Source organism: Salmo salar, chromosome 13 (genome assembly GCF_965601325.2).
Source record: "Salmo salar chromosome 13, fSalSal1, whole genome shotgun sequence".
Classification (NCBI taxonomy): domain Eukaryota; kingdom Metazoa; phylum Chordata; class Actinopteri; order Salmoniformes; family Salmonidae; genus Salmo; species Salmo salar.
This window is the reverse complement of record NC_138303.1, coordinates 62561082-62578526: the sequence shown is the minus strand read 5'-3', so window position 1 is coordinate 62578526 and position 17445 is coordinate 62561082. Positions and strand designations below refer to the sequence as shown.

Genomic DNA, 17445 nt, shown 5'->3' with positions numbered 1-17445 from the left:
ATTCTATTAAAAGTCAATTATGACATAAACTGTATCCATTCTAGTCCCACCCAACAGGCTCAACGTAAAACCTCCTCAAGCATGCGCAGTTGGTACACGTGGCACTTCCTGTGCATAGTTGATTTCTACAGTACTGGAAACAGTGAAACGCTCACAATTTTGTACTGTCTTCGCTTCCTTTGATGTTTGAGTCCAAAAACATGGGATCAGTTCAATACACGGTGACAGACTGGCTTTTACAAATAAAATGAGTTTATATAAAACCCGACTAATGCTTAACGTTTTAATAAATACTTTTCTCTAGCGCGATTTTTGCTGGAGTTGAAGATTTTGGACTGGAAGTCGTTATTGTTCAGATCAGAAATATGAACATACAAACGGCCCCTTCAGATTGTTTGTACAATATGGCCTGATGAACATGAGTATTGAAATGTTAACACCTTTACATTACAGGAGAGCACGAACTTTGATAATATTTTGTTCCCCTACCGGAAAGATTATTGTGAAACATAAACAGGAAGCGGCTAGGCCTGAGGACAGCCATTGCTGTGTCGTGGCTCTGTAACAAAATACGAAGGTGGAGAGGAAGACGCGAATTGCGGACTCTCGTTTCACCAGAAGGCCGATTTTCATGATTTTAAGAGAAAACATATTTAGTAAATTGATATACACTTAGCTAACGGGTAAGTGTTTCGCATTAATTATTTCAAATATGGGGTTTGCGCCAGTGAGTTTATTTGAACGTTCGGTAACACTGCTTGTTAACGTTAGCTTCATACTAACGTCATTTGAGCAGGAAGCCTAAAACAAAGTGTGTAGTTTGCGGCTGACGTTAGTTAGCTAACGTTTTGTCTTATTTTGAAACATAATGTGGTAACCTTAAATTAGGCCCATTTAGTAGTATGTGAATTACTACCTTGAGAAATGTTCTCTAGTTGTAACAAACCGCTTCGCGGTTAACTAAAGTTAGCTGTATTGGCATTATCTCCCTCCCACAACTAGCTCGACGCTAATGTCTGTAGCTAGCTTTGAAAATGACACGTATCTATGAATTCATATGCACTTAGCTAGCTAGAGGGCTAACCAATCGCTATGGCAACTTACGTGTGTATGTCAACGTTGTCGTTAACTATATTTTAATATAACCCAGTTATCTAAATGTGAATAAAACCAACTCCTCCTCCGCTGCCAGCTGAACGTAATAATACAATTTGTGACTTTAACAGCTCGCTATGCTTCCAAACGTTAACTAGCCAACTGGTCATAGTGGTCGTTGTTATGTTATTCATCATGGTGATTTTGCACCATCGATTAAACAGATGCCTTAATGACAGGTAGTTAGCGGATTGTAACGGGCTAATGTGATGCTGTTACAACATAGGTAAGTTAATGTTTGGCATAACACAGAACTTTCGACCAACCTTAACTTGGCTATACTACAGTATCTTCTTTCTCGATTCGGCTAAACGTGTCTTCTAAAATGTCTTTATCCAGTTGAAGGTGGACCTGGTGGTGTACAAATTGTTGGATTACTAAATTGAACAAAAAAGGGATTTATTGTAATAATGGAACATTTTCTACATTCAAACAGGACATATCCAGTAGCGGCTAATGGAGTATCACAAAAGGCCGTTAAAATCTGATTGCTATGATACAGCCACCTTCGAGCTGAAATGTTATTTTTTTGGAGTCAATAAAATCAAACTCGATGTGTATCGGTGACATAAGATTCGTTTGAGGTGTGCGAGTTGGTGAATTCTTGTGTGAAGTGCGCTGAGACTTGTGCAATGTTGAACCCAATTCCCTTTAGCCATAAATTGTATTTTAATTTTAAGTCTGACACGTTGATGCATTAACATAAATATCCTCTTCTAGTAATGTTAGTCCCCAAACTAGAAATACCTAAATCAGTCAAATAGCTCCAGATTCTCCTCTGTTGAATTCTATTGGCCATATATTGAAAATCCCCCATACTTCGAAATGATGATTGATTACATGATTGATTGATTAGATTGGAGTAAGATCAACAATGTTATGATAACTACTATTAATTAGTGGGCATTTGAAATTAATATATTTAGTGTCTGACACTATGCAATTGTCTTTTGTTTTACGATTATAACCACGACTCTTAAGCGTTTCATATTAGATTGATACAGATTATACTTAAGCATTAAGGCATGAGAACCTGGGAATTATCGCGTGAATAACTTCTGACTAAAGGCTGTTTCGCCTCAGGCCGGGTAAAGAGCCCTTAGAGGCGGTGTTATTTTTGATAATTCCTGTGTTCGAGGGCCTTATTGCTTTTATAAAACGCTTGCCAACATGTTCAAAGATTTAATGTTTAAATGAAAAACATTATATTGAGTAAATTAGTTTAATTTTATCCTTCCACCATACAAAATAGTCTGGGCAAAAGCCAGTCGTTAGTTCACAGATTGTCAAGTTGCTAGCCAATTTTTAAAATATTTTTTTTACAGGGTGGTTTACGCCACAACAACTACAAACACACTGCTCTCGCTCTAACCTTTATTTAACTAGGCAAGTCAGTTAAGAACAAATTCTTATTTTCAATGACGGCCTAGGAACAGTGGGTTTACTACCTTGTTCAGGGGCAGAACGACAGATTTCTACCTTGTCAGCTTGGGGATTCGAACTTGCAACCTTTCGGTTACTAGTCCAACCACTAGGCTAGGCAACCGCCCGTTACAAATAAACGGGCTGGTTGTTTATCAACAAAACTGACGCGTGCACAACTATAGTGCAAAACAGACAGGGTTGGCTTAGATTGTTGACAACATGTAAGCTAATTTCGTCGCCAATATTTTATTGAAACTATAAATACATTTGCACAATGAGCACTTGTTTCCTCTCAAATAAATCCTCCGTTAGCTAGCTAGCGAATTTGAGCCATATTAGCATTGACATGAAATCTGTCAAAAGAAGACATGGTATCAATAACAAGATGAAACGAGCCACTTACGATTCCCCAAATGGCAGTTTCTTGTCATTCTTGCTAGCAATCTAGCCATTGAGAATCACAACATGCTGACTTCGGCCACATGGATGCGCTCACGCAGGTTAGCTGACTATGTAAGGAAAATTATCTATGGGCTGGTCGTTCATTCTATCCATTGCATTTGCAATTGTTATGGTTTAACAAATCATTAACATGTAGCTATGCAGGCTAGCTACTTCTCCTTTGCTAGCTTGCCAACTAAAGCTAACACAATCACCTCTAGTAGCCGAAATGACGGCAAGCTATATGCACTTTAGTTTGTTTTTCCTTTGTTTCTTTTGCCATTTCTTTGGATATGTCCACTTATAATGAAATATGTCTGGGGCGGCAGGTAGCCTAGTAGTTAGAGCGTTGGGCCAGTAACCCGAAAGGTTGCTGGATCGAATCCCCGAGCTGACAAGGTAAGAATCTGTCGTTCTGCCCCTGAACCCACTATTCCCCGGTAGGCCGTCATTGTAAGTAAGAATTTGTTCTTAACTGACTTGCCTAGTAAAATAAAGGTACAAAAATTATCCTGATAAATGAATTCGCCTGGCCAGAGAAGCTGTCAAAAAAAACTGCAACATTGTTCCACAGGTCAGAGAAGCAGACAGCAAGGTTTAGACAACCCAAATGTTAGCCTAGTAGCATAGGGAAATATTGGGAGATGAAGTTTATAAATTGACTGGCTGGGCTTTGGGACAGTGGGTGTGCATTGATAAATCTAATGGAACCTGGAGAATGCTGAGATTGTGGTGCCATAACTCCCTGCTATCATCCAATCAGCACTCCAAAAACCTGTTTTATAATCTGGATTTATTCATTGTATTTTCTTTCCCCCACGTGTATAGTAGCTATGGCTTTTCTAGAGCAATCTGTTCTCACCTCAACTTCTTTTAGGGATGAAAACAGTGACTTGATTGATCAGTGTTTGTAAGATATCGCTAGCTGTCATAACCTGTAGTTTATGTTTGAGTTGAATACATGTTCTCCTATTTAAGAGGCTCTAGGAAAAAGGTGAGAACACGAGCAAGTAGATCTGTCAGGGAGTCTGATGTCCTACTGGAAGTATATTTTTCTGTAATCTGTAAGTACACTTCCGGTCCTGCACCTCAATGCCCGCTGGCCTTAATATTGAAATATCATATAAAATGTTGGAGGTGTCACTACTTTCTGATTTTTCTTTTGGTTAGGCTAGATGCTGTAAATTCTAAATATTATTGTTGGGCCTAGATTGATCAATTACATGTCTAAAAGGACTGGTGTTCAGGGGAATTAACAGAATTAAGTTGAACACATAACACAATAGAATACTATTATATTGTATCTCCATGACGACTACTGCTGAGACTTTTTTGAGTGTCCATTGACGTAATCATGTAAAATCAGACTGATATGGTAAATCAGAGGTTGTTTAGCGTAGGGCTCTGCTCTCTTGCTTTGATAGTTGGAAAATGCTAGAAGCCGGTGTGGTACATCTCTACAAAATATGCTGGCTTCCCTGCTAAACTGTTCTAGAGTAGGGTATTTACTTGGCTGTGTTTACACAGGCACTCCAATTCAGAAATTAAGCCAGTAGATCTTTTGCCTCCACTGGATCACGTCACACACAGATCCTCCAACCCACAGTGTGTCAGCAGCAGCCAGGGCAAAGGGGAGAGCTCCTGCTGATGTGTAGTTCAGCTGTATTTGCATGGTCTTGACCTTTGGCTCCCATATACTTTAGCCCTGGAGCTGTTTGCACGTTGCGTAACTGGTCACAGGTCGGCCAGCCTGCCGGGCGCATTGTGGTGCACGCTAGACGGGGAGACAGTTGAGTCTGAGTTTTGTGACAAAAATCTTGGTGTAAAATTACCAACTCAGCCAGCCAGGCCACTGAGGTCTCTTTTTATTTCAAATATACAGTACCAGTCAAAAGTTTGGACTCCTACTCATTCAAGGGTTTTTCTTTATTTTTTTTACTGTTTTCTGTATTGTGCAATAACAGTGAAGACTTCAAAACTATGCGTTTGAGCCAACAGTTCTGTATACCACCCCTACCTTGTCACAACACAACTGAAGGGCTCAAACGCATTAAGAAGGAAAGAAATTCCACAAATTTACTTTTAATAAGGCACACCTGTTAATTGAAATGCATTCCAGGTGACTACCTCATGAAGCTGGTTGAGAAATTGCCAAGAGTGTGCAAAGCTGTCATCAAGGCAAAGGGTGGCTACTTTGAAGAATCTCAAATATATTTTGATTTAACACTTCTTTTTTTTTTGGTTACTACATGATTCCATGTTATTGTATAGTTAGGGTGTATTCACTATTATTGTACACTGTGGAAAATTAGTAAAAAAATAAAAACCCTTGAGTAGGTGTGTCCATTTTGACTTTTTATTTTATTTATATAAATCTCCTGCCCAGTGCTCATTGAAGGAGGTATTTATTTAGAGGTGTTGGGAGCCTACCTTTTGACTGTGAATTGCATTTTATTTTACGTTACAGAAACTGCATGCACATTTTTATTTTAGAGGATTTTTTTCTTAGGTAGCCATTGGTTTGTTAGTTTAGTCAAATCGTTCATGTTAAATATCAAGTTTAAAAGGTTCCCTGTGCAGCCGTTCCATGCTTGAATGATTATGGCAGGACATTAGGGTTTGTATCTTGCATGTATTTTTTCATGGAAAGTACAATAGACTAATGTTAGCAAACTAAACCTGACTGGGATTATCCATTTACAAGGCCCATGGTCCACATTATCAGGCTCTGAGTCAGTGTCGTTGAGGCCATGTTCATAAGCACGTGTCTTGGCTGTTAGGAAAGAGACTTGTGTGAACATTGGTCTGAACTGCCTGTACTTCTGTCCAATGAATCTCACTGGAACAAGATAATACTTCCTGAGGGGTGCCATTGATTGTCGTTGTTCTTATCACATGTTGCTAAATCCTTCAGATGAGAGAGACTCTCCTTGCGACGATGTGACACGCAGCGCGTTCCACATGCTGAACTCGGATTGCAGGGATTCTAAGGTCTTGTAGGACCTGGACTCTAGGATGGTTGTTAGTCTACCTTTGGAAACACAAATATAGGCTAATAGACTAATTGTGCCATATTACTTTGCCTGTGTCACTGATGCTTCCTCTGGTTCCAGAAGTAGCCAAACCCTTAGAATTATAATAGATCAGGGATGGGCAATTGGTGGTCCTTATGCCCTCAGATCACAATATTGTTTGGGGGAACTCAGTCGGGGTCTCAATTTAATGTTCAGTGTTACAATAGAATACACAAGGTGGAATTTCGAAATGTGGTGAGCATCAGCAGTTTTTCTCTTCTGTCAGTCACTGATAGTCAGTTAATTAGCCCATGTCGGCTAACATTATTTAAGATGGCTAAATTAGTTTAGCGACCAAAAATCTGAAGTTGTGAGCATGGTCGAATTACCGTTTGGGGGGTCCCCATTGATTTTGTTAGTCTCACTCAGATACACTAAAGGTTAAATAAAATATGGTATCAGGGAGTCCTACTGACACTAAGGTCTCTCTTGTGGATGAGGCCTGAATTACATAAATTACAGAAAATACACGCATGAAAATATAAATGCAAGTGGGAAAAATAACATGGTCATAAACACATTCATCAATAATGAAGTCCTCAATTATCTTTTTGAATTGCACCAAAACATCAAATATAAGGACATTTTAAATAAGGTGAAGGAAACTACAAGCTGATTTACCTAACTCAGTAGAGGAATTTCCATAGTTGGCAATCCCTAAGATCGGGTGTGGTAACTTGTATGCTTAAAGTTTTTAATTATGTTAGGTACAGTGGGACTTTTTGTAAAAGGCCTTTACACACAAGTATGTTTTTATTTATATGTGGACACCCCTTCAAAGTAGTGGATTTGGCTATTTGAATGAAACCTGTTGCTGACAGTAGAATGACCTTACTGAAGAGTTCAGTGACTATCAACGTGGCATATGATGCCACCTTTCCAACAAGTCAGTTCATCAAATTTGTGCCCTGCTAGAGCTGTCGCCGTCAATTGTAGGGGCTATTATTGTGGAGTGGAAACATCAAGGAGCAACAATGGCCATCCGCTAGCTGGCAGTCCGACAGACAAATCTGTGTTTGTTCCGATGCCAGAAAAAAGCTACCTGTCCCAGTGCATAGTGCCAACTGTAAAGTTTGGTGGCGGAGGAATAATGGTCTGGGGATGTTTTCCATGGTTCGGGCTAGGCCCCTTAATTCCAGGGAAGGGAAATCTTAATGCGACAGCACATAATGACATTCTAGATGATTCTGTGCCTCTAACTTTGTGGCAACAGTTTGGGGAAGGCCCTTTGCTGTTTCAGCATGACAATGCCCCGTGCACAAAGCGAGGTCCATACAGAAATGGTTTGTCGAGATCGGTGTGGAAGAACTTGACTGGCCTGCACAGAGCCCTGAGCTCATCCCCATCGAACACCTTTTGGATGAATTGGAACACCGACTGCGAGCCAGGCCTAATTGCCCAACATCATTGCCCGACCTCACTGATGCTCTTGTGGCTGAATGGAAGCAAGTCCCTGCAGCAATGTTCCAACATCTAGTGGAAAGCCTTCCCAGGAGAGTGGAGGCTGTTATAGCAGCAAAGGGGGGACCAACCCCATATTAATGCCATGGTTTTGGAATGAGATGTTGGATGAGCAGGTGTCCACATACTTTCCTATGTTTAAAAAATATATATACAAGTTATATACTGAACAAAAATTTAAACACAATTTACAATGAATGAAATCAGTCAATTAATTAGGTCCTAATCTATGGATTTTACATGACTGGGCAGGGGCATGGGAGGGCATAGATCCACCCACTTGGGAGCCAGGCCCAGACAATCAGAATTAGTTTTTCCTCCCAAAAGGGCTTTATTAAAGACAGAAATACTCCTCAGTTTCATCAGCTGTCCGGGTGTCTGGTCTCTGATGATCCCACAGGTGAAGAAGCTGAATGTGAAGGTCTTGGGTTTGCGTGGTCTGAGGCCGGTTGGTCGTATTGACAAATTCTCTAAACTGATGGAGGCATCTTATGGTAGAGAAATTACCATTAAATTCTTGGGCATCTGATAGGCTAATTGACATAATTTGAGTCAATTGGAGGTGTACCTGTGGATGTATTATAAGGCTTAACTTCAAACTTCGTGCCTCTTTGCTTGACATCATGGGAAAATCAAAAGAAATCAGCCAAGACCTCAGAAAAAACATTGTAGACCACCACAAGTTTGGTTCATCCTTGGGAGCAATTTCCAAACACCTGAAGGTACCACATTCATCTGTACAAACAATAGTACGCAAGTATAAACACCATGGGACCACGCAGCTGTCATACCACACAGGAAAGAGACGCGTTCTGTCTCCTAGAGATGAACGTACTTTGGTGTGAAAAGTGAAAATCAATCCCAGAACAACAGCAAAGGACCTTGTGAAGATGCTGGAGGAAAAAGGTACAAAGGTATCTATATCCAGAGTAAAACGAGTCTTTATTGACATAACCTGAAAGGCCGCTCAGCAAGGAAGAAGCCACTGCTCCAAAACCGCCATTAAAAAAGCCAGACTACGGTTTGCAACTGCACATGGGGACAAAGATCGTACTTCTTGGAGAAATGTCCTCTGGTCTGATGAAACAAAAATAGAATTGTTTGGCCATAATGACCATCGTTAGGTTTGGAGGAAAAAGGGGGAGGCTTGCCAGCCAAAGAACACCATCCCAACCGGGAAGCACGGGGGTGGCAGCATCATGTTGTGGGGGTGCTTTGCTGCAGGAGGACCTGGTGCACTTCACAAAATAGATGGCATCATGAGGTTGGAAAATTATGTGGATATATTGAAGCAACATTTCAAGACATCTGTCAGGAAGTTAAAGCTTGGTCGCGAATGGGTCTTCCAAATGGACAATGACCACAAGCGTACTTCCAAAGTTGTGGCAAAATGGCTTAAGGACAACAAAGTCGAGGTATTGGTGTGGCCATCACAAAACCCTGACCTCAATCCTATAAAACATTTGTGGGCAGAACTGAAAAAGCGCGTGCGAGCAAGGAGGCCTACAAACGTGACTCAGTTACACCAGCTCTGTCAGGAGGAATGGGCCAAAATTCACCCAACTTATTGTGGGAAGCTTGTGGAAGGCTACCCAAAACATTTAACCCAAGTTAAACAATTTAAAGGCAATGCTACCAAATACTAATTGAATGCATGTAAACTTCTGACCTACTGGGAATGTGGTGAAAGAAATAAAAGCTGAAATAAATCATTCTCTCCACTATTATTCTGACATTTCACATTCTTAAAATAAAGTGGTGATCCTAAGACAGGGAATTTTTACTAGGATTAAATGTCAGGAATTGTGTAACTGAATTTAAATGTATTTGGCTAAGGTGTATGTAAACTTCTGACTTCAACTGTATATGGCCACTCCTCCCCTTTTCTGTAATCTGTCACATCTAAATACATTATAATAATTTACTTCGGTGTCTTATACACTGAGTATACGAAACATTAGGAAGACCTGCTCTTTCCATGACAGATTGACAAGGTGAAAGCTATCATCGCTTATTAATTTCACATGTTAAATCCACTTCAGTCAGTGTAGATAAAGGGGAGCAGATGATTTAACTTCTATGGGCTACGTGGGACGGTAGCACCTGCGGGACACAGCCAGTGAAATATCAGGGCGGCAAATTCAAAAACAACAAAATGTCATAATTCAACTTTCTCAAACATACAACTATTTTACACCATTTTAAAGATACACTTCTCCTTGATGTAACCACAGTCTGATTTCAAAAAGGCTATACAGCGAAAGCAAAACATTAGATTATGTTAGGAGAGTACATAGACAAAAATAATCACACAGCCATTTTCCAAGCAAGGACATGTGTCAATGAAACCCAAAACACAGCTAAATGAAGCACTAACCTTTGACGATCGTCATCAGATGACACTCCTAGGACATTATGTTACACAATACATGTATGTTTTGTTCGATAAAGTTCATATTTATATCCAAAAACAGCATTTTACATTGGTGCGTGAAGTTCAGAAAATGTATTCCCACCAAAACTTCCGATGAATGTGCACATCAATTTACAAAAATACTAATCATAAACGTTGACAAAATATATAACAATTATTTTAAGAATTATAGATAGACTACCCCTGGATGCAACCGCTTTGTCAGATTTTAAAATAGCTTTACGGAGAGAGCACATTTTTCAATATTCTGAGTACATAGCTCAGCCATCACAGAGAGCTATACAGACACCCGCCAAGTTCGGGGCAACCTAAACTCAGAATTACTATTAGAAATATTCTCTTACCTTTGCTGATCTTTGTCAGAATGCACTCCCAGGACTGCTACTTCCACAAGAAATGTTTTTGTTCGAAATAATCCATATTTATGTACAAATACCGCCGTTTTGTTCGTGCGTACAGATCACTTATCCAAAGGCATAACGCGCGAGCGCGGAACCAGAGACAAAAAGTCAAAATGTTCCATTACTGTACTTAGAAGCATGTCAAACGCTGTTTAAAATCAATCTTTATGGTATTTTGAACGTAAAATTGCGATAATATTCCAACCGGACAATAGCGTATTCATTCAAGGAGAAAAAGAAGGAACGGCGCGCTCGCGTGACTGCGCATATCCAATCCCTTTGTTGCCAGGCAGACCACTCAGTAACTGAGCTCCTATTATCTGCCCAGAAACAGGAGAATGCTCAAACCACTTTCTGAAGGCTTTTTGCAGCCAATGGAAGCCTTAGGAAGTGCAACGTAACCCCACAGATACTGTAGTTTCGAAAGGGACTAGAAAGAACTACAATTCTCAGATCCTCCACTTCCTGGTTGACTTTCTCAGGTTTTTGCCTGCCATATGAGTTCTGTTATACTCACAGACACCATTCAAAGAGTTTTAGAAACTTCAGAGTGTTTTCTATCCAAATCTACTAATAATATGCATATTCTAGTTTCTGGGCCAGAGTAGTAACCTTTTTTAAATTGGGTACGTTTTTCATCCGGCTGTGAAAATACTACCCCCTAGCCCAGACAGGTTAAAGGATTTTTAAGTCTTGTTACAATTGAGACATGGATTGTGTTTGTGTGCCGTTCAGAGAATGAATGGGCAAGACAAAGATTTCAGTGCCTTTTGAACGGGGTATGGTGGTAGGTGCCAGACGCACCGGTTTGTGTGTATCAAGAACTGCAACGCTGCTGGGTTTCAAGCTGAACAGTTTTCCGTGTGTATCAAGAATGTTCTTTGGCTGGTGAACCATCTAGCTAACTTCACAACTATGGGACACATTGGAGTCAACATGGGCCAGCATGCATGTGTAATGCTTTCGACACCTTGTAGTGTCAATGCTCAATGACTTGAGGCTGTTCTGAGGGCAAAAGGGGCGCAACTCAATATTAGGAAGGTGCCCATCACTGACATAGATTGTTGATGAACAGTTTTGGAATCCGGGATAACTAATAGCCTCATCTCTTCACTGTTGGGTCATGCCGCATTCAAAACAACTGGGAACTCTGAATAAAACAAGCTCCGACTGGGGGGGAAAAGTAGTTAACCTGTTGGATAGGGGGCAGTATTTGCATGGCTGGATAAAAAACGTACCCGATTTAATCTGGTTATTACTACTGCCCAGAAACTAGAATATGCATATAATTGTTTGATTTGGATAGAAAACACCTTAAAGTTTCTAAAACTGTTTGAATGGTGTCTGTGAGTATAACAGAACTCATATGGCAGGCAAAAACCTGAGAAGATTCCTTACATGTAAGTGCCAACTCTGACCATTTCTTGGCCTTTTACACTCTCTTTATTGAAAACTGAGGATCTCTGTTGTAAAGTGACACCTCCTACGGCTCCCATAGGCTCTCAGAAGGCGGCAGAACGGTGAATGATGACTTTGGAGCCCATTGCTGAAAAACAGTAGCGCATTTGGATAGTGGTCGATCAGAGAACAATGAGACTGGGGGCGCGTGCACGAGCCGATACCATGTTTTTATTTTTTCATCTTTGAACGAAAACAGGGTTTCCCGGTCGGAATATTATCGCTTTTTTACTCCATATAGTCATATGTTTGAGAAAGTGAAGTAATAGCATTTCTAAGGTATTTGAATATCGCGCCACGGGATTCCACTGGCTGTTGAGTAGGTGGGACGATTTCGTCCCACATACCCCAGATAGGTTAATGGTTATCTAACTCGGAATTCCAACTGGGGAACTCAGGCCTCTTTGTAGAGCTTTCTGACAAAGATCACTGATGTCATGATTTGACCTTGTATTTTTCCAGAGTTCCCAGTTGTCTTGAAAGCACCAATTATTTTTTATTGTTGATCTAAAATGGCTCCTTATTTGAGATTGGGGAAACTGCTCTTGGGTTCTAGCTTCCATTAAGCCTAGATCTTAATTTCTTTTGTGTCTAAGGAAGATCAGAGCCAAGTAATTAATCAAATGTTTTAACATGTACTGTTCTTGCATGCCTGTTGTTCATAGCCTCTGTTCTTGCTTTCTTACAGGATTCACCAGCTCCGGATATGTCCTTCATATTTGATTGGATTTATAGTGGTTTCAGTAGCGTACTGCAGTTTCTAGGTAAGTACTATCTAAACATCGCCTATTACACTTTCAATACTGTCCTCTGAATGGCTTGTATAGGAAGATGGATCTTAAGCTACTCAGTACTGATACCTTTTCTGTTTATTTCTTGGTTTCCCAATCGCTACCTGTTCTAAAAGAATGCCAACGAGTGTGGTACTGTCTGTCTGTCGTTCCTAGAAATCCATGTTGTCCCTCTTGTGGTTGAACGTGGTAACTGATGAATTGACTAGTATAGGATTAGGCCTAGGTGTTTTACAGTGTGTGTGCCCACTGCTAAGCTACAGTGAAACACAAACAAGAGGCTGCTGCTACAACTCGCTTTACCCTTCCTCTCCAGAGCCCTCTAGTTTCTGTGACACTAGCTAGCTCTCATCCCCGAGAGGCGTGGTGACACTCCTGCTGAACTTGTTAAACAGGTAGTGCTGATGTTCCAGTGGTGTGGAGTAATGATGACGGCTAGGCCTCAGAGCTCACTCGGATAGAAATGACAAAGCTTGTTCGCTATAGGTTATGCCTACCTGACAGCAAGTCTTAACTTGTACTTCAACACTTTCAAGTTTGACTTATTTTGTTGCTGAGAAGAGTTTCCAATGATTTGGTTTCATTGTGAAAACATTGTTAGGCAAAGGAAAGTCAACAATTCTTGACAGGGCTTGGTGATAGGAAGTCGCAGCTTCTCCGCTTTCAATGTACAAAAAAATATTCTGAAATATTTGTTTGATACATTTATGTTTTAGGACTGTACAAGAAATCGGGCAAGTTAGTATTTCTTGGACTGGACAATGCTGGCAAGACAACGCTACTGCACATGCTCAAAGATGATAGATTGGGACAGCATGTGCCAACTTTACATCCAAGTGAGTAGATCTTTTATAGTCACATTTGTGTCATTTTTCTAGAAACGTGCCCATCGGGAACTAAGGAAACAGATGGTAGCTTATGAGCAGGCCTAATAGTTCAACAGTCAATCCCAAGTATGATCTTCTCCGCAGTGATAATTTCAACAACAAAAATAGTGACTGAACTATTCGTCAAATACCTAATTTAAATTAAAAAGAATAAACAGATTGTGCCAATTGACTTGACTATAACTGACTAATATAGACAAAAATATAAATAAATGATTTTTTTCATATCAATTGACTGAGACTAACTTCTCTGTGACTAAAGTCTGACTAAGTGGACTGGAGTTTTGAGAGATTAAGAGCTTTTCAGTGATGAGTACAATTATTAGATTTTAGCAGCACAGATGTGCTTCGCAGTTCTGTTCAGCAGTGGGAAGGACGCGCACAGCCTACATCAGCTGGTGAGCTGCTGGGGAGCAAGCGATGAATATGGGCAGACAGGCTCCGCGCAGGCGACTCTCTTGCTTCCCCATAGCTAACCAGTCACACAATACTTTACCACCTGGTGATCGCTACCCTCTCTTGTCTGTCTCTGTGTGTGTTTTGTATGTAATGTGCAATATCTATGTAGGCTAAAATAGGAATTTACATGGGCAGATTTTTCTTATATTTGTCATATTTCTGCTGTTGGGTAGAGAATCTAATGTTATGCAGAAAAATATTGGTTGGACAAGGCTATGTATGTTTGTGCACATGGAAGTCAGTGATGTATGTTTACTATAGGTTATTGAGGCAATACAAATGTAATGTGACTCAAATTAAAGGGCATTTCGTTTTTTAGTTTTGACAACTACACTAAATCATAATTCAAATGACAAAAATGTGCCAAAATGACTAAGACGACTAAATCCAAGCGTGCCAAAATGAACACTGCCCCTCAGATGTTCATAAAAGGCTAGCGCTGGCTACTTTTACTCTTGTCCTACCTATTTGATGGTTACCCAATTGACTGAGCTTGTGTAGTAGTTTTCCAATGTAACCATGACCCATTTTACCCACCAGCCTCGGAAGAGCTGACGATTGCTGGCATGACCTTCACCACCTTTGACCTTGGAGGCCATGCACAAGGTATGTATGTGTGCCTGACTGTCTGTGTGTGAGAGAACGTCGATCTGTCCATTTGTGGCTCCCAGCAAAACTGCACGGCACTAATTTATTTTGCTCATTGTGCGTTATCAAACAGCTCGCAGAGTGTGGAAAAACTACCTCCCCGCCATCAACGGCATCGTCTTCCTTGTGGATTGCTTGGACATCCCGAGACTGGCCGAGTCCAAAACAGAACTTGATGTGCGTAATCATGGATTTCACAACTACATTGAAAAGGCCCCATGAATAAGATGAATGGGGCTGAAAACGATTTCAACTTAAAATCCATCATACATGTTCTATCTGAACAAATGGCCTTTTCATAAGCAGTTCATCAGTGATGTACTGATTTCTTTGGATATGTGCAACGAAAGAATGGCTTCTTTAGCGTTTCCAAAGTCGTAACTGCTAAAAGTTTCATGGGTCGATCATGTCTAAGATCATGACGTGTTTGGTGTGGAGTAATGTGATAACTAACCAGACATCTCCGTCCTGTGGTACACACAGGCACTAATGACAGATGAGACCATTGGAAACGTGCCTATCCTGGTCCTTGGCAACAAGATTGACAGACAGGAAGCCATCAGTGAGGAGAAACTGCGTGAGCTGTTTGGATTGTATGGACAGACAACAGGCAAGGTGAGGAGATCACTGCACTAACCCACATCTCCTGTCATCTACTCATACTACTGTGCCACCCACTTCTTTCCTCACAGTGCAACTACTGAACTGTACAACAATCACAAGAGTTTCACCTTGTCAGGTCATGTTGGTAAACTCTTGGCCCCAGCAGTAACCAAAGCAATAACCTCTTTGAAAACCCTACCTCTAACATAGATAAGAAGTTTTTAAACAAAGGAAGAACAAAAACAGAGCCACAGGTGGTTAGAACAACCATGCATTTGAATGATGATGTTCCCTGACGTTGTTTGTCTGGTCTCCAGGGCAACATTCCCATGAAGGAGTTGAACACGAGACCACTGGAGTTGTTCATGTGCAGCGTGCTGAAGAGGCAGGGCTACGGGGAGGGCTTCCGCTGGCTCTCCCAGTACATCGACTAGAACCCCGGCAGCAGGAGGCGCTATATGGAGACTCCCCACTTCTACCGCCACCACACTCAGTCCCATGTTTGGTTTATAAAGTCTGCTGCCTCCACTATCAGAAAAAAACAGTACAACTTGAACCCAATAGACTTTTATTGGTCTCCGGAACATTTTTTGTGTGGCTTTTTTTCTTCCTTTACTTTCTTTTTCTAAGAGAATTAACATAGCATTGATTCTGCAGAAGTGTTGAAAAAAAATTCTAACTGATGAATCTTTTCTATTTTGTTTCAATCTTTTCGCCTCCCCCGTGACATCTGTTGGTGTGATAAATGCATTCTAACTCTAAATCTGTAAATGAATCTAATGGTACCCTTCCGACACATTTTGAGCAGTGAGACAGAGCTGAGTAGTTGTACACGTCGCAATACATATTCTTTTTTAACTTGAAAGACAACATGCAGATGTGACTCATGTTTCATTCATTTTTGTTTCTTCATCCTATATATATATATATATATATATATATATTTTTTACATTTCAGTAAACATAGAAAGAAATGTAGACAGCAGTACTCACCCTTCTGTGGCTGTGTCATACTCTTATAATATACAGAGCCCTGCATTGATCTACATTAATGTATTGGGGGAAAAGTTAAATTCCTTCAGAGGTTGTCACTTATTGGCATTTCAAGATCACATTTCATCAACATTGCAATGAGTAGTCCCAGGCTCCAGGACATGAGTGTAGGTAGGCCAACGGGTTGTAGGCAGCATGGACCTCTCGTGGTCCTCAGGCATGGTGTGAGAAGACGGTAGAAAGGACCACAATGGGAAGGTACACTTTAATTCAGAACAAGGAAAAAGAAAGTAACTTTTGGCTATAAAACCATCTCTTTGAGTCTGAGGTTTGAAGTTGAAATTGTTAGCAGACAAGATCAGAAAGATGATATTTAACTGTGAATTAAATGATTGAAAATGGCTTGATAATAACATGCAGTAAAAAGTGGTTGGTTTCATGTAACATCTAGTAGTTGTCAATGTTATAAAGCCATTTTACTGCCGAGCTCCCCCGAGCAGACACGAACAGGATGAATATATTGACCAAGTAAGATTTGAGGAATAGTCCATGAGTGGGAATGGATAGGCATATGAAAACCTATAAGAAAGAATGTACATGCCTACCATAGATTTTTTTTTTATATAAGCGATTTCCTTGATCAATGTGCATTATAAAAAAACCGTATGCATGCCTTGTTCTTTGATTTTGAATGACCATCTACAGAAGTACAACACGAGGGAGGAAATGCCAAATTACAATGTTAAGAATTGAGTGCTCATCTCAACGTGTTTTTTTTCAGAACCATAATTGAATGGCGCATAATACTTTTTTGTTCTGTCCCTTTGCGTCTCTTTATTCTCTCGTATTCCATGACCTGTTCCGATAAGGGAGAGACTTTCTGTTTGCATCATAAATTGTAATAAATGTTTGCAATTAATAACAGGTTAACAGTGGTCCGTAACCAACAGTTATTTTGGAGTGGCTCAGTCGCTTGACTGTCACTAGTAATTACACCTTCGTTTTCTCTGCCTTAATAATGGAAGTTGACATTTTAAATGGTTAGGGTAGGTAAGGGTTTATTTTAGGGTTTAAGGTAGGGATGTCCCAAGGATCCCGGAACCAACTGAATCTCACTTTACGTTGTAGGAGCAACAAAGGATTGGTGGTTGTATTCGCTAAAATATGTTATAAGTATACATTTCGGAACCACGCGGAAGAGGGCACTTGTATATG

General features: G+C 40.4%; 1 protein-coding gene across 1 annotated transcript; it reads left to right on the top strand.

Moving 5' to 3' along the window:
• Positions 1 to 511: 511 nt before the first annotated feature.
• On the top strand, positions 512 to 17160 carry LOC106567531 (small COPII coat GTPase SAR1A). Its single transcript, XM_082960245.1, has 7 exons — positions 512 to 683; positions 12538 to 12613; positions 13357 to 13476; positions 14527 to 14592; positions 14708 to 14811; positions 15118 to 15249; positions 15555 to 17160. The coding sequence occupies exons 2-7, from the start codon at positions 12556 to 12558 to the stop codon at positions 15669 to 15671; spliced, it is 597 nt and encodes a 198-aa protein (XP_082816371.1). The 5' UTR covers positions 512 to 683; positions 12538 to 12555; the 3' UTR covers positions 15672 to 17160.
• The last annotated feature ends 285 nt before the right edge of the window (positions 17161 to 17445 follow it).

Bases quoted from the DNA above. Each gene is read 5' to 3' on its own strand.
- LOC106567531 (XM_082960245.1), top strand. From the start codon at position 12,556: ATGTCCTTCATATTTGATTGGATTTATAGTGGTTTCAGTAGCGTACTG. The intron at 13,477-14,526 runs GTGAGTAGATCT...TTTACCCACCAG, and splicing joins TGTGCCAACTTTACATCCAA to CCTCGGAAGAGCTGACGATT. The intron at 15,250-15,554 runs GTGAGGAGATCA...TCTGGTCTCCAG, and splicing joins ATGGACAGACAACAGGCAAG to GGCAACATTCCCATGAAGGA.